The 13,189-nt window shown below is 36.4% G+C and overlaps 2 protein-coding genes and 1 pseudogene across 14 annotated transcripts in view; 1 reads left to right on the top strand and 2 right to left on the bottom strand.

The window, feature by feature from the left end:
- CDK7 (cyclin dependent kinase 7) overlaps nucleotides 1–13,189 on the top strand; it is a 47,234-nt gene that overhangs the window by 20,711 nt on the left and 13,334 nt on the right. For 4 of the 7 annotated variants that reach the window (XM_035014580.1, XM_035014584.1, XM_035014586.1 and 1 more), the window contains 4 exons: nucleotides 1,040–1,126; nucleotides 2,416–2,565; nucleotides 4,743–4,890; nucleotides 5,289–5,483. In XM_035014580.1, coding sequence (XP_034870471.1) covers nucleotides 1,040–1,126; nucleotides 2,416–2,565; nucleotides 4,743–4,890; nucleotides 5,289–5,317 — 414 coding nt within the window. In that variant the 3' untranslated portion in view covers nucleotides 5,318–5,483. Of the gene's footprint in view, nucleotides 1–1,039; nucleotides 1,127–2,415; nucleotides 2,566–4,742; nucleotides 4,891–5,288; nucleotides 5,484–9,892; nucleotides 11,540–13,189 lie in introns of those variants that run through there. The other 3 variants (XM_035014581.1, XM_035014583.1, XM_035014582.1) reach the window with 2 other exon arrangements.
- Nucleotides 1,812–2,574, bottom strand: LOC118016874 (annotated as a pseudogene).
- Nucleotides 6,041–13,189, bottom strand: part of CCDC125 (coiled-coil domain containing 125) — a 29,220-nt gene continuing 22,071 nt past the window's right edge. For 6 of the 7 annotated variants that reach the window (XM_035014575.1, XM_035014578.1, XM_035014577.1 and 3 more), the window contains 2 exons: nucleotides 10,130–10,260; nucleotides 7,860–8,908 (listed from right to left, as the gene is read on the bottom strand). In XM_035014575.1, coding sequence (XP_034870466.1) covers nucleotides 8,600–8,908; nucleotides 10,130–10,260 — 440 coding nt within the window. In that variant the 3' untranslated portion in view covers nucleotides 7,860–8,599. Of the gene's footprint in view, nucleotides 6,349–7,859; nucleotides 8,909–10,129; nucleotides 10,261–13,189 lie in introns of those variants that run through there. The other variant, XM_035014579.1, reaches the window with a different exon arrangement.

The raw sequence follows: 13,189 nt of genomic DNA on the forward strand, positions 1-13,189 counted from the left end.
CAGCAGGGGGTCTGCTTCTCCCTCTGACCCTCTTCCCTCTCATGCTCTCTGTCTCTCATTCTCTCTCTATCAAATAAATAAATAAAATCTTTAAAAATAAAATAAAAATTAAATAAAAAATAAAATAAAAAAAAATAAATAAGATTGTAATATAGATGTTCTTCTGCCTGGCAACCGTTGCTCCTATACTTTAGCTAGAATAGTTTTCCTCCATCTTAACACTTTTCCTCTGGCTAACTCTCATCTTTCAGCTTTCTCTGCTGCTTCCTCTAGGAAGCCTTCCTTGACCTATTAGAGTGGGCTAGGTGCTGTTCTGTGTATGCTAGTATCCTGCTCTCACTGAAAACATCATCTGGCAGATGCCCCTTTAGTTGTATTACCAGCATTCCCTACATGCACCCTATGGGAGAGCAAGGACTGTCTTGTTCACTTTTTTTTAAGTATGCTCCATGCCCAATGTGGAGCCCAGTGTGGGGCTTGAACTTGCAACCCTGAGATCAAAACCTGAACTGAGATCAAAAGTTGGACACTCACCTGACTGAGCCACCCAAGTGTCCTTGTCTTGTTCCCTCTTTAAATGCCTAGGGTTTAATTAGTTAGCACAGTACCTATTACATGGTGTTTATTAAAGATCTCTGGAGTGAATAAAATGGGAAACATGATGCTCTTTATTTGGTTAGCAGTGGTAGGATCCAGTGCCACATCTAGTATACCTCAGACTACATTTTGATTTTTGTTAAACAGTTTAGTTTTGTATTTTTTTTAAGATTTTATTTATTTAATAGCCAGAGTGAGACATAGCGAGAGAGGGAACACAAGTAGGGGGAGTGGGAGAGGGAGAAGCAGGCTTCCTGCTGAGCAGGGAGCCCAATGCAGGGCTCAATCCCAGGACCTTGGGATCATGACCTAAGCCGAAGGCAGATGCTTAACCGACTGAGCCACCCAGGTGCCCCACAGTTTAGGTTTTTTATTAAATTTATAGTATTATTTGTGTAACTATTATAAACCACCTTGAAATACCTGCATCTCACTCTTTCAGGTTCCTTTTTTGCCAGGAGATTCAGACCTTGATCAACTAACAAGAATATTTGAAACTTTGGGCACACCAACTGAGGAACAGTGGCCTGTAAGCCTTCATACATGTTCTTTGAAATTTAGTTAGGATTCTTCATGTTGATGTCATGTAGATATTACTTAAATGTATTCATTGTCTTAATTTACTAGTAATATATACTCTGAAAAATTTATATCAAATAGAAAGTTAAAATTGTGGTATACCGTCCAGCCTTCTTTGTACATGTTGCCCTTTCTCCATCCCAGTAGTTCCCATTCCAGGGTTAATCACTGTCAGTTTGGTGGAAAGTCTCGCTATGAGGATACATATACAAGCACATAAACATAGAGTTGCATTTTCTGTCTTGTCTTAATAAAAATGGGATCATACCATATAATTGTTTTGCAACCAACTTGCTCTTTTTACTTAATATTTATTACTAACCTTTTTCTTTTTAACAGCTGCATGATAATTCATTTGATGGGTATTTCATGTTTATCAACATCTCGGTGGATTTAGGGTGTATTTATAGAATTTTCACCAACAGTTAAGATGTCTCAGTACCATGAATATTTTTAACCCATTACCTTGTCTACAAAAAAGAAAAATCTTGGGTAAAATTTACACCAATTTAAGTTGCTAAATTTTATATATTATAGTTCAGTAAGATAATCTCACTTGTTCATTCTTAAAATTTTTATTTATTTGAGAAAAAGAGCATGAGGAAGGGGGTAGGGGGTCGGGGGTAGGGACAGAGAGAGAGGGAGAAGCAGACTCCCCACTGAGCAGGGAGCCTGATGCAGGACTCCATCCCAGGACCCTGAGATCATGACCTGAGCCAAGGGCAGACACCTAACTGACTGAGCCACTCAGGCACCCCTCATTTGTTTATTCTTAAATTAAAATTGTAAACCTTTAGATTTTCCTAACCCTATTACAGCCCATCTCCTGAGAATAAATACTAGAAAAGAGAAATTTTAATCAGACTCTACCTTCTGATTGAAACTGTGGTAAAAATTTTTTCAAGCTCTGAATAGCTATAGGAATCTCAGCAGGTGTTAGAGGAACCAGTTCAACCTTGCCATAGTGCCAAAATGTGGTCAATCAAAGTTTTGAAGTAAGTCATAGCAGCGTTCACAACACCAGGTCTTCTCCACAAGATTATGAACAAACTGGGCCATGGTTCCAGGATGGAAAGTCCAGTGCCCCGGATGGCCACTGAATCTGACCAAATGATTTCTGACAATGGTGCACAGCAATTCAATGGAAATCATTACATTCTCCATTTGACAGTTTTAGTTCTTCATTTCAGAACTATATGCCTTTCAATCCTTAAGTTTGAATTATAAATATTTTTACAGGACATGTGTAGTCTTCCAGATTTCGTGACATTTAAGAGTTTTCCTGGAATCCCGTTACAACACATCTTCATTGCAGCAGGAGACGACTTGCTAGATCTCATACAAGGCTTATTCTTATTTAACCCATGTACTCGAATTACAGCAACACAGGTATTTTAGCATATCTTTCTTATATTAGGAAATATGAGGATAATCTTAATTCTGGCATAGATAAAAGTAGAATTTCTTAAGATATTCTAACATTCTTTAAGTACTGTAAAGATGTGTTTTTGTTTTAAGGAATAACAAATTTTATCTTGTCCCCAGGCTACAAGCTGTTCAGTCTGATATTAAATTACATCAAGCACACATAACAACAGGAGAATTTACTTTTGTTAAGGAACATATAAATATATATTTATTTCATAATTAATTGGCTTTCAAGTAGTTTACCTAGAGAAGAAAAAATAAGGGTTCTGTACTTGTTAAGATAATGGTTATTTCAATTAGGTTTGTGCTAGCCTAATGCCAAAAGTGTTTTGGTTTTTTTCCCCATGAAATACAGTCCCAGTATGCATCCTGATCATTGTCATAGTCAGAAAGTGATAATGGGGAAGAAAATAATACAGTTCTTTTCTTTTTTAAAGATTTTATTTATTTTATTTTATTTTATTTTTTAGATTTTATTTATTTGAGAGAGAGACAGAGATAGTGAGATAGAGAGGACAAGTGGGGAGGAGAGGGAGAAGCAGGCTCCCCACAGAGCAGGGAGCCCGATGCGGGACTCAATCCCAGGACCCTGGGATCATGACCTGAGCCGAAGGCAGACGCTTAACGACTGAGCCACCCAGGTGCCCTAAAGATTTTATTTTTAAGTAATCTCTACACCCTATGTGGGGCTCGAACTCAAATCCCCGAGATCAAGAGCTGTGTGCTCTCGTGACTGAACGAGCCAGGCACCCCAAAAATCATAGTTTTTTTCGTTTTGTTTTTTGTTTTAAGGTTTTATTTATTTATTTGACAGAGAGAGCACAAGCAGGCAGAGCGGTAGACAGAGGGAGAGGGAGAAGTAGGCTCCCTGCTGAGCAGAGAGCCCAACATGCAGCCTGATCCCAGGACCCCGGGATCATGACCTGAGCTGAAGGCAGACACTCAACCAACTGAGCAACCCAGGCACCCCGTATAGTTCTTAATACAACTTATGCTTACAAGAGATTGAAAGATACTGTAAATAGAACAAATACTGATACCCTTGTTTAAGGGAAATAAGAATCAAACTCAGAAAACATTAGGAAGACCAAGAATATCTGCTCTTATAAAAGAAGGGAGAAATGTTACCAAAGAAAAAAATAAAAGCCCTGCGGATTGGGGGGCAAAATCCAATTTCTTTGTTTTCAAAACAAGCACAAAACAAAAAAGGATAATGTCACAAACACTTAAAATTGGAGCAGGGAAATGAAGGAATGCATCACAGTACAATGATTTGGCTTCATAAAGTAAGACTGATTAAAATGAAATGTCACAAGTTTTCATATCTAACAAATGATGTTAATGTACAATATACCAAGAATACAAGGTGGATTTTTTTCCACTTAATTTTATTACAGACTACCAAATCACTGTTTACTACATTTATTTCTATAGGCCATCTCTTTTTTGCAGTACATGATGCTACATTAATACATACATGCTAGATATTTTTACCATTAGAATACCTCGTTACCTTTCCATCCATACACATATATTTATTAGCTCCATCATAAGAAACTTGAGACTAGGTCAGATTATCTAGAAAGTTGTTTTCATTAATAGTAAAACTCGAAATTTATAGAAAAATACTAGTTGTGACAACTTATGTGAGTTGTATTTTGATAGAATACATTTTTTAAAATGTGTTCTGGCTTTGTCAAATAAAATCTTTAGTGTCTTTTTCTTATGGTAATGGAATTATCAGCTGATCTTAAGCTCTTTTATGTCTATTTGTAGTAATGTGCTCATCTAAATTCTTGAAATTAATTTCGTTTTGGAAGTGGGGTATTCACATAGTGTTTTTAATATTCCCAAAATTCTGGAGGGTAGATTTTCTTTTAAGATTTTTTTTGAACAGAGGGAGATCTAGTGAGAGAGGGAACACAAGCAGGGGGAGTGGGAGAGGGAGAAGCAGGCTTCCAGCCAAGCAGGGAGCCCGATGCGGGGCTCGATCCCAGGACCCTGGGATCATGACCCGAGCCGAAGGCAGACTCTTAACGACTGAGCCACCCAGGTGCCCCTGGAGGTTAGATTTCCTTAAACACGGTTCAGATACTCACTTAAAACGCTACTTTCCTTGGTATGTTTCCTTTTTCAAGGCATTGAAAACTAAATATTTCAGTAATCGGCCAGGGCCAACACCTGGATGTCAGCTGCCAAGACCAAACTGTCCATTGGAAACTCTAAAGGAGCAGTCAAATCCAGCTGTAGCAACAAAACGGAAGAGAACACAGGCCTTGGAACAAGGTAAAACTTTCATTTTCATAAGAAATGAATTCAGAAAACTCCCAAGTAGGTAATATATAGCTAGTGACCGAGGGGCAGCTAAGAAATGTAGATTGTGAGCTGTTTCGTAAGTGTGGTACAGAATGTGGTATTTTAGTGTTATTTGTTTCCACTGAAAATAATTAAATCAAGCTTTTTAAAAGGATATGGGCACTTCTGAGTATACCTCAGAGTTGCGAGAACTTACCAATATGTACCTTATTTTCTTCATAAATTTTTACTGGTATACTGTATGCTTAATGTTAAATAAGTCTTATTAGCAAATCAAAGCAAGTAAAATGAATGTAGTTGGAATGCAGTGACTGGTTAGAATTGCTGTTAAGATTAAATGTGAACAACCTCATTTTTTTTTCACCTAGGAGGATTACCCAAGAAGCTAATTTTTTAGTTACAGAGATCACTGGACAGTATTTTACTACTGAAGGAAATAGTCAAGGCAAATAATGGAGAAATAGTAAACGTTTAGTAAATGCTGTAGAAGGAATTTGTAAATATTCCACACATGTAAAATATGTAAAACTGGATTATTTTTATTAAATGTATTTTAAAACAAACTTAATTCTGATTTTTTTGATGAGAGTGCAAAAGTAAGATTAAGTTCAATTCTCTGAAATGTAGAATTGAAAATGCATTAAGGAAACCTTAATAAAAATAATCATCAGTTACTTTGGTGATCTGGCCACAGATTTGTAGTAGCAGGGGTAGTATTCAAAAATTGAAGCAGGAGTAGAAATGTAGCATATACCTCCTACCTAGAGTTAACAAATGTTAATATACTAAATAGGAAAAAAAGAAGAAAAAATTACAAATGAAATTGAGGTCCTTTAATATGTCATTCCATTCTTTTCCTTTTCACCTTCCCGAAAGGAGAGTGACTCTTAGGAAATGAGTGTGTCCTTCCATGATTTTATACTGCTATTTTATAAAAATACGTGTAATAATACACCATATTGTTTTGGGTCTCAAAATTTTATGAGTGATAGGCTGTACATCTCATAATTTTTTTTACTCAAAACTTTAATTCCTTCCATGTTAATACATATAAATCTAGTTTATTTAATATCCATTTAATATATAAAAATATATATTATGTATATAACACTACATACTCATGCTTTATGGACTGTTATTTTTCTTGTTCTGTATAAAAATTACCATAAATATAGCAGCTTAAAGTAACACAAATTTACTAGCTCACAGTTCTGTAAGCCAGATGTCTGACCTGGCCCAACTGTGTTTTTTGCATAGGTCAAAATCAAGATGTCAGTTGATCTGAGTTTCTAGGGAAGAATTGGCTTCCAAACTCATTCATTTCATGTAATTTTAATGCACGTGCTTCTTGTCCTGGTAGCTGTCAGCCAGAGGCCTTTCCCAGCTTCTTAAGGCAGTCCACATGCCTTGTCACATGGTATTCTCCATCTATAAGCCAACAGGTGTGCTTAGAATCTGGTTTCTTTGCTACCAAGAGAGAAAACTCTGCTTTCTTTAAAAAGACAAAATAGACTACATCAGGATTTAAAACTTGTATGTATCAAAGGAGTGATAAGCACAGAGTGAAAAGATGCAAATCATATATCTGATAAGAAAGCTCAACAATAAAAAAATATTAAAAAATGGGCAAAGGACTTGAATAGACATTTCACCAAAGATGATATAGAAATGGCCAATAAGCACATGAAAAGATGCTCAACATCACTAATCATTAGGGAAATGCAAGTCAAAACCACAATGAGATATCACTTCATACCAGTTAGGATCTTTACTATAAAAAAAAAAAAAAAAAAAAAATCCCAGAAAATAACAAGTGTTGATGAGGATGTGGAGAAGTTGGGACCCTTGTGCATTATCAGTTGGAATGTAAAATGGTGTCACTGCTGTGGAAAACTTTGGCCTTTCCTTAAAAATTTTTAAAGAGCATTTTCATATGATCTAGCAGTTTCACTTCTGAGTGTATACCCCCCAAGATTGAATGCAGGGTCTCAAATATACACAGTCCCATCAACACTGTATGAAAGGATCTGTTTCACCTCATCATTTCTAGTACTCACATAATCTTTGTGATCTTTGCTAATTTGGTATCTCATTCTAATTTACATTTTTAAAATTTCTACTGTGGTTGAATAGCTCCTCACATTTGCTAACCATATGTAATCCCTTTTGTGAACTGTTGATTTAGATTCTTTTTCAGTTAGAGTGTTCCAAAGTTTATCAATTTATATGAACTTGCATTTTATATATATACACATATTATACACACACACATTAAAAAAGAACCTTTTTTATTTGATTTTTTTTTTTTTTTACACTTCCAGGTTTGTTATTGTTGAGCATTACCAAATCTTTCCTTTTCTTACCTTTTATTTCATATTAAATCATTACACATATTAAATCATTACATGTATTAAATCTGTGTGTGGTCTTTATCCTGTTCCATTGACCTACTGGTACCACATTGTTTTAAATAACGTAGCTTTATATTACTATCAGGACAATGCATTTTTTTAAAGATTTTATTTATTTATTTGAGACAGAGAGTGAGAGAGAGAAAGAGCACAAGAGGGGGGAGCGGGAGAGGGAGAAGCAGACTCCCTGCCGAGCAGGGAGCCCGATGCAGGACTCGATCCCGGGACCCCAGGATCACGACCTGAGCCCAAGGCAGTCGCTCAACCAACTGAGCCACCCAGGTGCCCCAGGACAATGCATTTTTAATATCTAGTAACACTAGTTCCTCATCATTACTCCTTTTTGCAAAATTTATTTGCCAAGTTTTCATCTTTTATTAATATTTATTAATTCCAACTAAATGGTGTTGCTTTAACACAACAATAGTTTATACTTCGTTGTTACCTCATTTTACCCTGTTGTTACCTCATCTATTTAAGTAGTAGTTAACGTAGCCAAGCCATGTATGTATTTTTTTTTACTAGAGATCATAACTAGATAAAAGTTTTATTAAAATTTCTAATAATGTAATACAGTTCCTTTGACATGTGATGTTATTAATATAGTAACATTCCCAGAAGTTATTAAAGATCTTTACTATGTAACATTTATAGAAAGAAAGAAAAAATTAAAGGGCTTAAAATTCAGCATCAAAACCAAGAAGGTAAATCAGAATGGTTTGAGTGCTAGAATTATGTGTAGATCTGGCTACAAAGTGTCACCACCCCAACAAAAAAAGAAGCTATAAAGGTAACTAACAATGTTTTGAATATACTTCTGCCAAAGTCCCACCATAATAACTTTTTAATTGAAGTTAAGGAAATTATTAAACTTCCTGTGGCAAATGAAAAATCCTGAAAAATACAATAAAACAAAATATATGTAATCTAAAAATTAACATTCAGTCACTCCTAGGCATTGTTACTTCTTAGAGCATTAATTTATATTGTTACTTAAGCCAGTCAAAGATCCCTTTAGTCAATCTAAGTAAGTAACTATTTTTCTCAAAAATCATTTTGTTGTTTTTAAGATGTTGGCAAATACTGAAAATATAATAAGGTATGGTAATGTAATTTATAAAATATGTCAACATAATACTAATAAATTTCTTGTAGAAAATGAGTATTTAAGCTGCACAACTTCTAATGATGTAGCAACATTTGTTAAGTCCTTTTTTAAAGTCTCTTGATAGAAACAGCTCTTGGTTCTGATTTCAACTGGTTTATTTTCAAAATATGATATTTGATGGCAAAGAACAGGATCTTTTGAGAGTTCTTGTGCAGTTTTGATCTCTGTGAAGGTGCTGGATTGAACAAATGCAGCCCGCAGAATTTAAAATTTGAACACTTGAAAATACAGGATCATGCAGTTCAGGGAATTCTGAAGATTTCCCCCAGAGGTTTTTTAATGGAAAATTGTCTTTCACGGGACTTTTTTCTTTATTCTCATTTGAGGTGGTGTCTCTCTCTTCCAGTGCCCGAGCAAGCATGTAACTAACTTTTCTTTGATGAGCCAGAGCTTCTTCTTTATCATTCAACTGCATATACAAAAATTTAAAATTATACCAGTTATGGGTACCTGGGTGGCTCAGTCATTTAAGCATCTGAGTCTTGGTTTCAGCTTGGGTCATGAGATCAGGCCGAGCCCCACGTTCAGTGCTCATCACGCTCACTGGGGAGTCTGCTGGAGATTCTCTCGCCCTCTACCCCCCCCAACCTGTATGTTTTCTCTCTATAAAATAAATATATAAATCTTTTTTAAAAAAAAGATTAAATAAAAATACGCCAGTTAGTCAATAAATGTTCTGTCTTCAGTCTGTCAAGTCAGTCAATGTAAATAATTGTTTACTGATTCCCAAATAATACGGTACACATTACTGAGGCTTTTTTTTTTTAAGGAAGAACAGAAAGCAGCATTCCTTCTGCTGAAATTTTTGTAGATCATCTGAAGAAAGGGGAAAAACATATACATGGGGTGTGTGTGTATATATGTGTATGTAATTTTTTTTTTTTTTAAGATTTTATTTATTTATTTGAGACAGAGAGAATGAGAGCATGAGAGGGAGGAGGGTCAGAGGGAGAAGCGGACTCCCTGCCGAGCAGGGAGCCCGATGCGGGACTCGATCTCGGGACTCCAGGATCATGACCTGAGCCGAAGGCAGTCGCTTAACCAACTGAGCCACCCAGGCGCCCTATGTGTATATAATATTAACATGTACTTACCTCTGCAAGAGAATGTTGAAGTTATTTATATGTGAAATTGTTTTTATATATTTATTTGAGAATAACTTGAACACTTCTATAGATAAATATGTTCATATAGCATGGGTCTTTTAGTTTAGTAATATATGAAATGGGGATAATAGGACTGATTTTCAGGGTTGTAGTGATGATTAAAGGATATAATGTGTGAGAAAGTTGCCTTGTACACCTTAAAAATTCCTGAGTGGCATGGATTGTATGCATACATGCAGATGACAGAGGTGCCTGCAGTTAATTACAGGGGAGCCCCCTCTTTTCAGAAGTGAAGCTTTAAACTTGTACAGGAAGAACATGGATGGGAGAAGTGGGAAGAGCATGCAGGGAATTTAAGGAGATGAAGATCAAAACTGGAGGATGGTACCTCAGCTGGGAAAAGGGCATAAAAGGCAAGTATAGAGTGCTAAAGAATTAAATAAAAAAAAAAGAGTTTAATTAATAGGAAGCAGAAAGATTAACTTAACCACAACCTCTAACAAAAGGAAAGCAAAGATACTAACCAACTCTGTTAGCATCTTAAAGACCTCCTGAGGGTTATTCTGGTCATCGGTCTTCTTAGAACTGTTTTCTGAAGGGAGCATCCCCAGCAGTTTCTGCCCTAAGGTCTTCTTACTTCCTTGTGATGGTAACCCTAAAATTGAACATGCAAATCCAACTGAGACATAAAAACACACTCACTAATGTAGTTCCAGGAATAGAGGTAAGTATGAACCAGGGACAATTCATTTGTAAATCAGCCAGGAGGTGGTTCTCTTCAGGAGACCTCTAGTGAGTCAGGCATCACAGTGTGTACTGGGAGAACACAGACTTTAGAGCCAGGATGGCAAACGGAGGTTGAGAGGGCCACAGTGTAAGACCCAGTGCAATGCCCTGCCTGCCGCTCTGTCTCATCGTACAGCTGCTCCTGGGGACAGCATGCAGCCCACATTATCAGCAGCTTTCCAGAGGAGGCAGCAATCCAGTTTTGTATGTGAAATCTCCCAATGTTGAATGTCAGCCACTTACGCACCCCTGTTATTTGAGAACACTGTGCACACCCAACAAAACCTGGCTCTGAACCATGCAAATTCTGTTTTAGAGCAGAAAGACCTGGACTTGAATCCTCATTTAACCACTTACTAAATGACCTTGGACAAGGTCTCTGAGCTTTGTTTCCTCACCTCTAGAATAAGAATAATAGTACCTATGCCTCAGGATTGCGGTGCCATTAAATAATAGAGCAGGGGGGATGCTGGGAGAAGGGAGTGGGCAGTTAGTGTTTAATGGGTAAAGTTTCTGTTTGGGAAGATGAAAAAGTTGTAGAGATGAATGGTCGTGATGGTTACCAAAATGTGAATATTTAAAAATGGTTAAAATGGTAAATTTTATGTATATATTTTATCACAATTAAAAAATAACATAGCCACAGTTGTGAAAACTAGCCCAGGTATGGACATAATGTTTAAGAGGCCACATCCTGAAATGTGTACACTGATGATGTTCTTCATAGAAAGAATGCAGTTGTATAGCAGACGGTACAAAAATTGCGGATTTATACAAAGAAAACATCAAGAATGCCTTCGGAATGCTCTGTAAATGGTCTAATGGAAAACTGAGAACAGATAAGAGACATTTCTCTTTACACCCAATCCTGATAAACTGCAGTGACGAGCTCACTCATGACCTCTTCCTCCAGCAACTGTGGCAAAAGGAGAAAGGCCAGACAAGTGGATGAATGTCTATTTGGCAGTCTAAAAAAAAGAAATATGCTTATAACCTATCTTTCAGAACTCGTCTAAGCTGCGTATCAATGACAAAAGTTGATGTCTTCTTAACGTGTTAACCACATATAAGAAAATGACCTGTGACAGTCATCCTGTACCTTTAGATTATTGAAATAAATGAATAAAATCAGTCTCATCACTGAAAAACTGACAAAGAGCTACTGACACTTGTATGGACTTGTAAAGGTCTTTCCGAGATGAATCAGTTATTTTACTGCTTCCAGTCTCTTCAGGGTCTTAATGGAAAACAGATCAGGAGCTATACCTATCAAATCATATTTTTTATGGGGAATTTCTTGAGGTTCCTTATTAGCTAGGAAAGGCAGGAGTTCTGGTATATGAAATGAATACATACTCAAGTGCTGAATGTATACAAATCTACCTCTTAGGAAAAACCCAGCCTTTTCTACCTACCACTACCCTTGTGGCCTACTTCCATGCACACCCTTGGGTCTACTATGCCAGGTGAAAGAACGTGGCTGCTTTCCTAGGATTAACCAGGCCTTTCCCTTTTCTTTCTCCCCTAACTTTTCTCCTTACCTTCTGTAAAAACAAGCAGTTAAGATCAGATTTCCAAAGGGGTTTGCCTTTAGTTTATGTCACAGAACACCAAGGCTATCCTCAAAGACAGTATCTTTGAAAATTGAGCAGTCCCAACTCCTATCAGCGGACTAATTTAGAAGAGGTGCCTGAAGATCACCTACACATTTGTTGTCCTTGATACTCTAAAGATTTTCCATCGATTCCTAAAAGCCTAAGTATATGGACTGTGCTTATTTCCCTAGCAGAATCACCTACCTTGAGCTGGACATTAAGGTTATACCTTCAGCTTTTACTAAGGGATTATTATAAGTAACAGTCATATAAATACTGATTTTGTATTTATCATAAATGATAGTTAAGGACTTAGACATTATATTAGCCAGCTCAGTGATTTCTTTTATAAGTCTCATGTCCGAAAACTTTTTAAAAGTTAATTTCAGGACAGTGTGGAATGCCTCTTTAAGAATGAATGTTGAGAAATACGTTTTCCTGTGTTTCCCTGACTTCTCCCAGATGAAAAGTCTCAATATGTAACTCATATGATCTGCTTCTGTCTACTTTCATACTTATTTTTTTTTTTTTAAGATTTTATTTATTTTTTAGAGAGCGAGCGAGAGAGAAACGGCATGAGGGGAGAGGGTCAGAGGGAGAAGCAGGCTCCCTGCTGAGCCGGGAGCCCGATGTGGGACTCGATCCCAGGACCCTGGGATCATGACCTGAGCCGAAGGCAGACGCTTAACCATCTGAGCCACCCAGGCGCCCCTACTTACATACTTCTTGTGTACTGCTTCTATTTTTATTATCCCTGTAAGCTTAGCACTTTTTACCATTTCAGCAAAGAGACAGGTAAAGTTTAGTTAATGAAGCTAAAATTTCACAACACATAACATGTATGCTATTAGGAATATGTACTATTGAAAAAAAATATTTAAAGCAAAATAGGTATCTATTATTAAAAGTTTAATTTTTAATATAAGATTCTTATTAACCCAAATTCATCTGAGAATGAGAGATACTGGAATTAGGATTATGGATTTTGACATACTAAAAAATATTTAGAAATACAGTCATCTCAGAATTTTAATATTATAACATTTAAACTTATAAACTTCACTGTGATCTTTCTTGACTAAGAAAAGGTTTCAAATTAGAATTTTAAATTGAAGCACTAGAAGTTGCACTGAATAATACTAATAAATAAAAACTGATACTGACCATTTAGAGGAACTAACATTTCTAAAAAATAACAGGTAC

Source organism: Mirounga leonina, unplaced genomic scaffold (assembly GCF_011800145.1).
Source record: "Mirounga leonina isolate KUSES-001 unplaced genomic scaffold, KU_Mleo_1.0 Mir_168, whole genome shotgun sequence".
In the NCBI taxonomy this organism is placed as follows: domain Eukaryota; kingdom Metazoa; phylum Chordata; class Mammalia; order Carnivora; family Phocidae; genus Mirounga; species Mirounga leonina.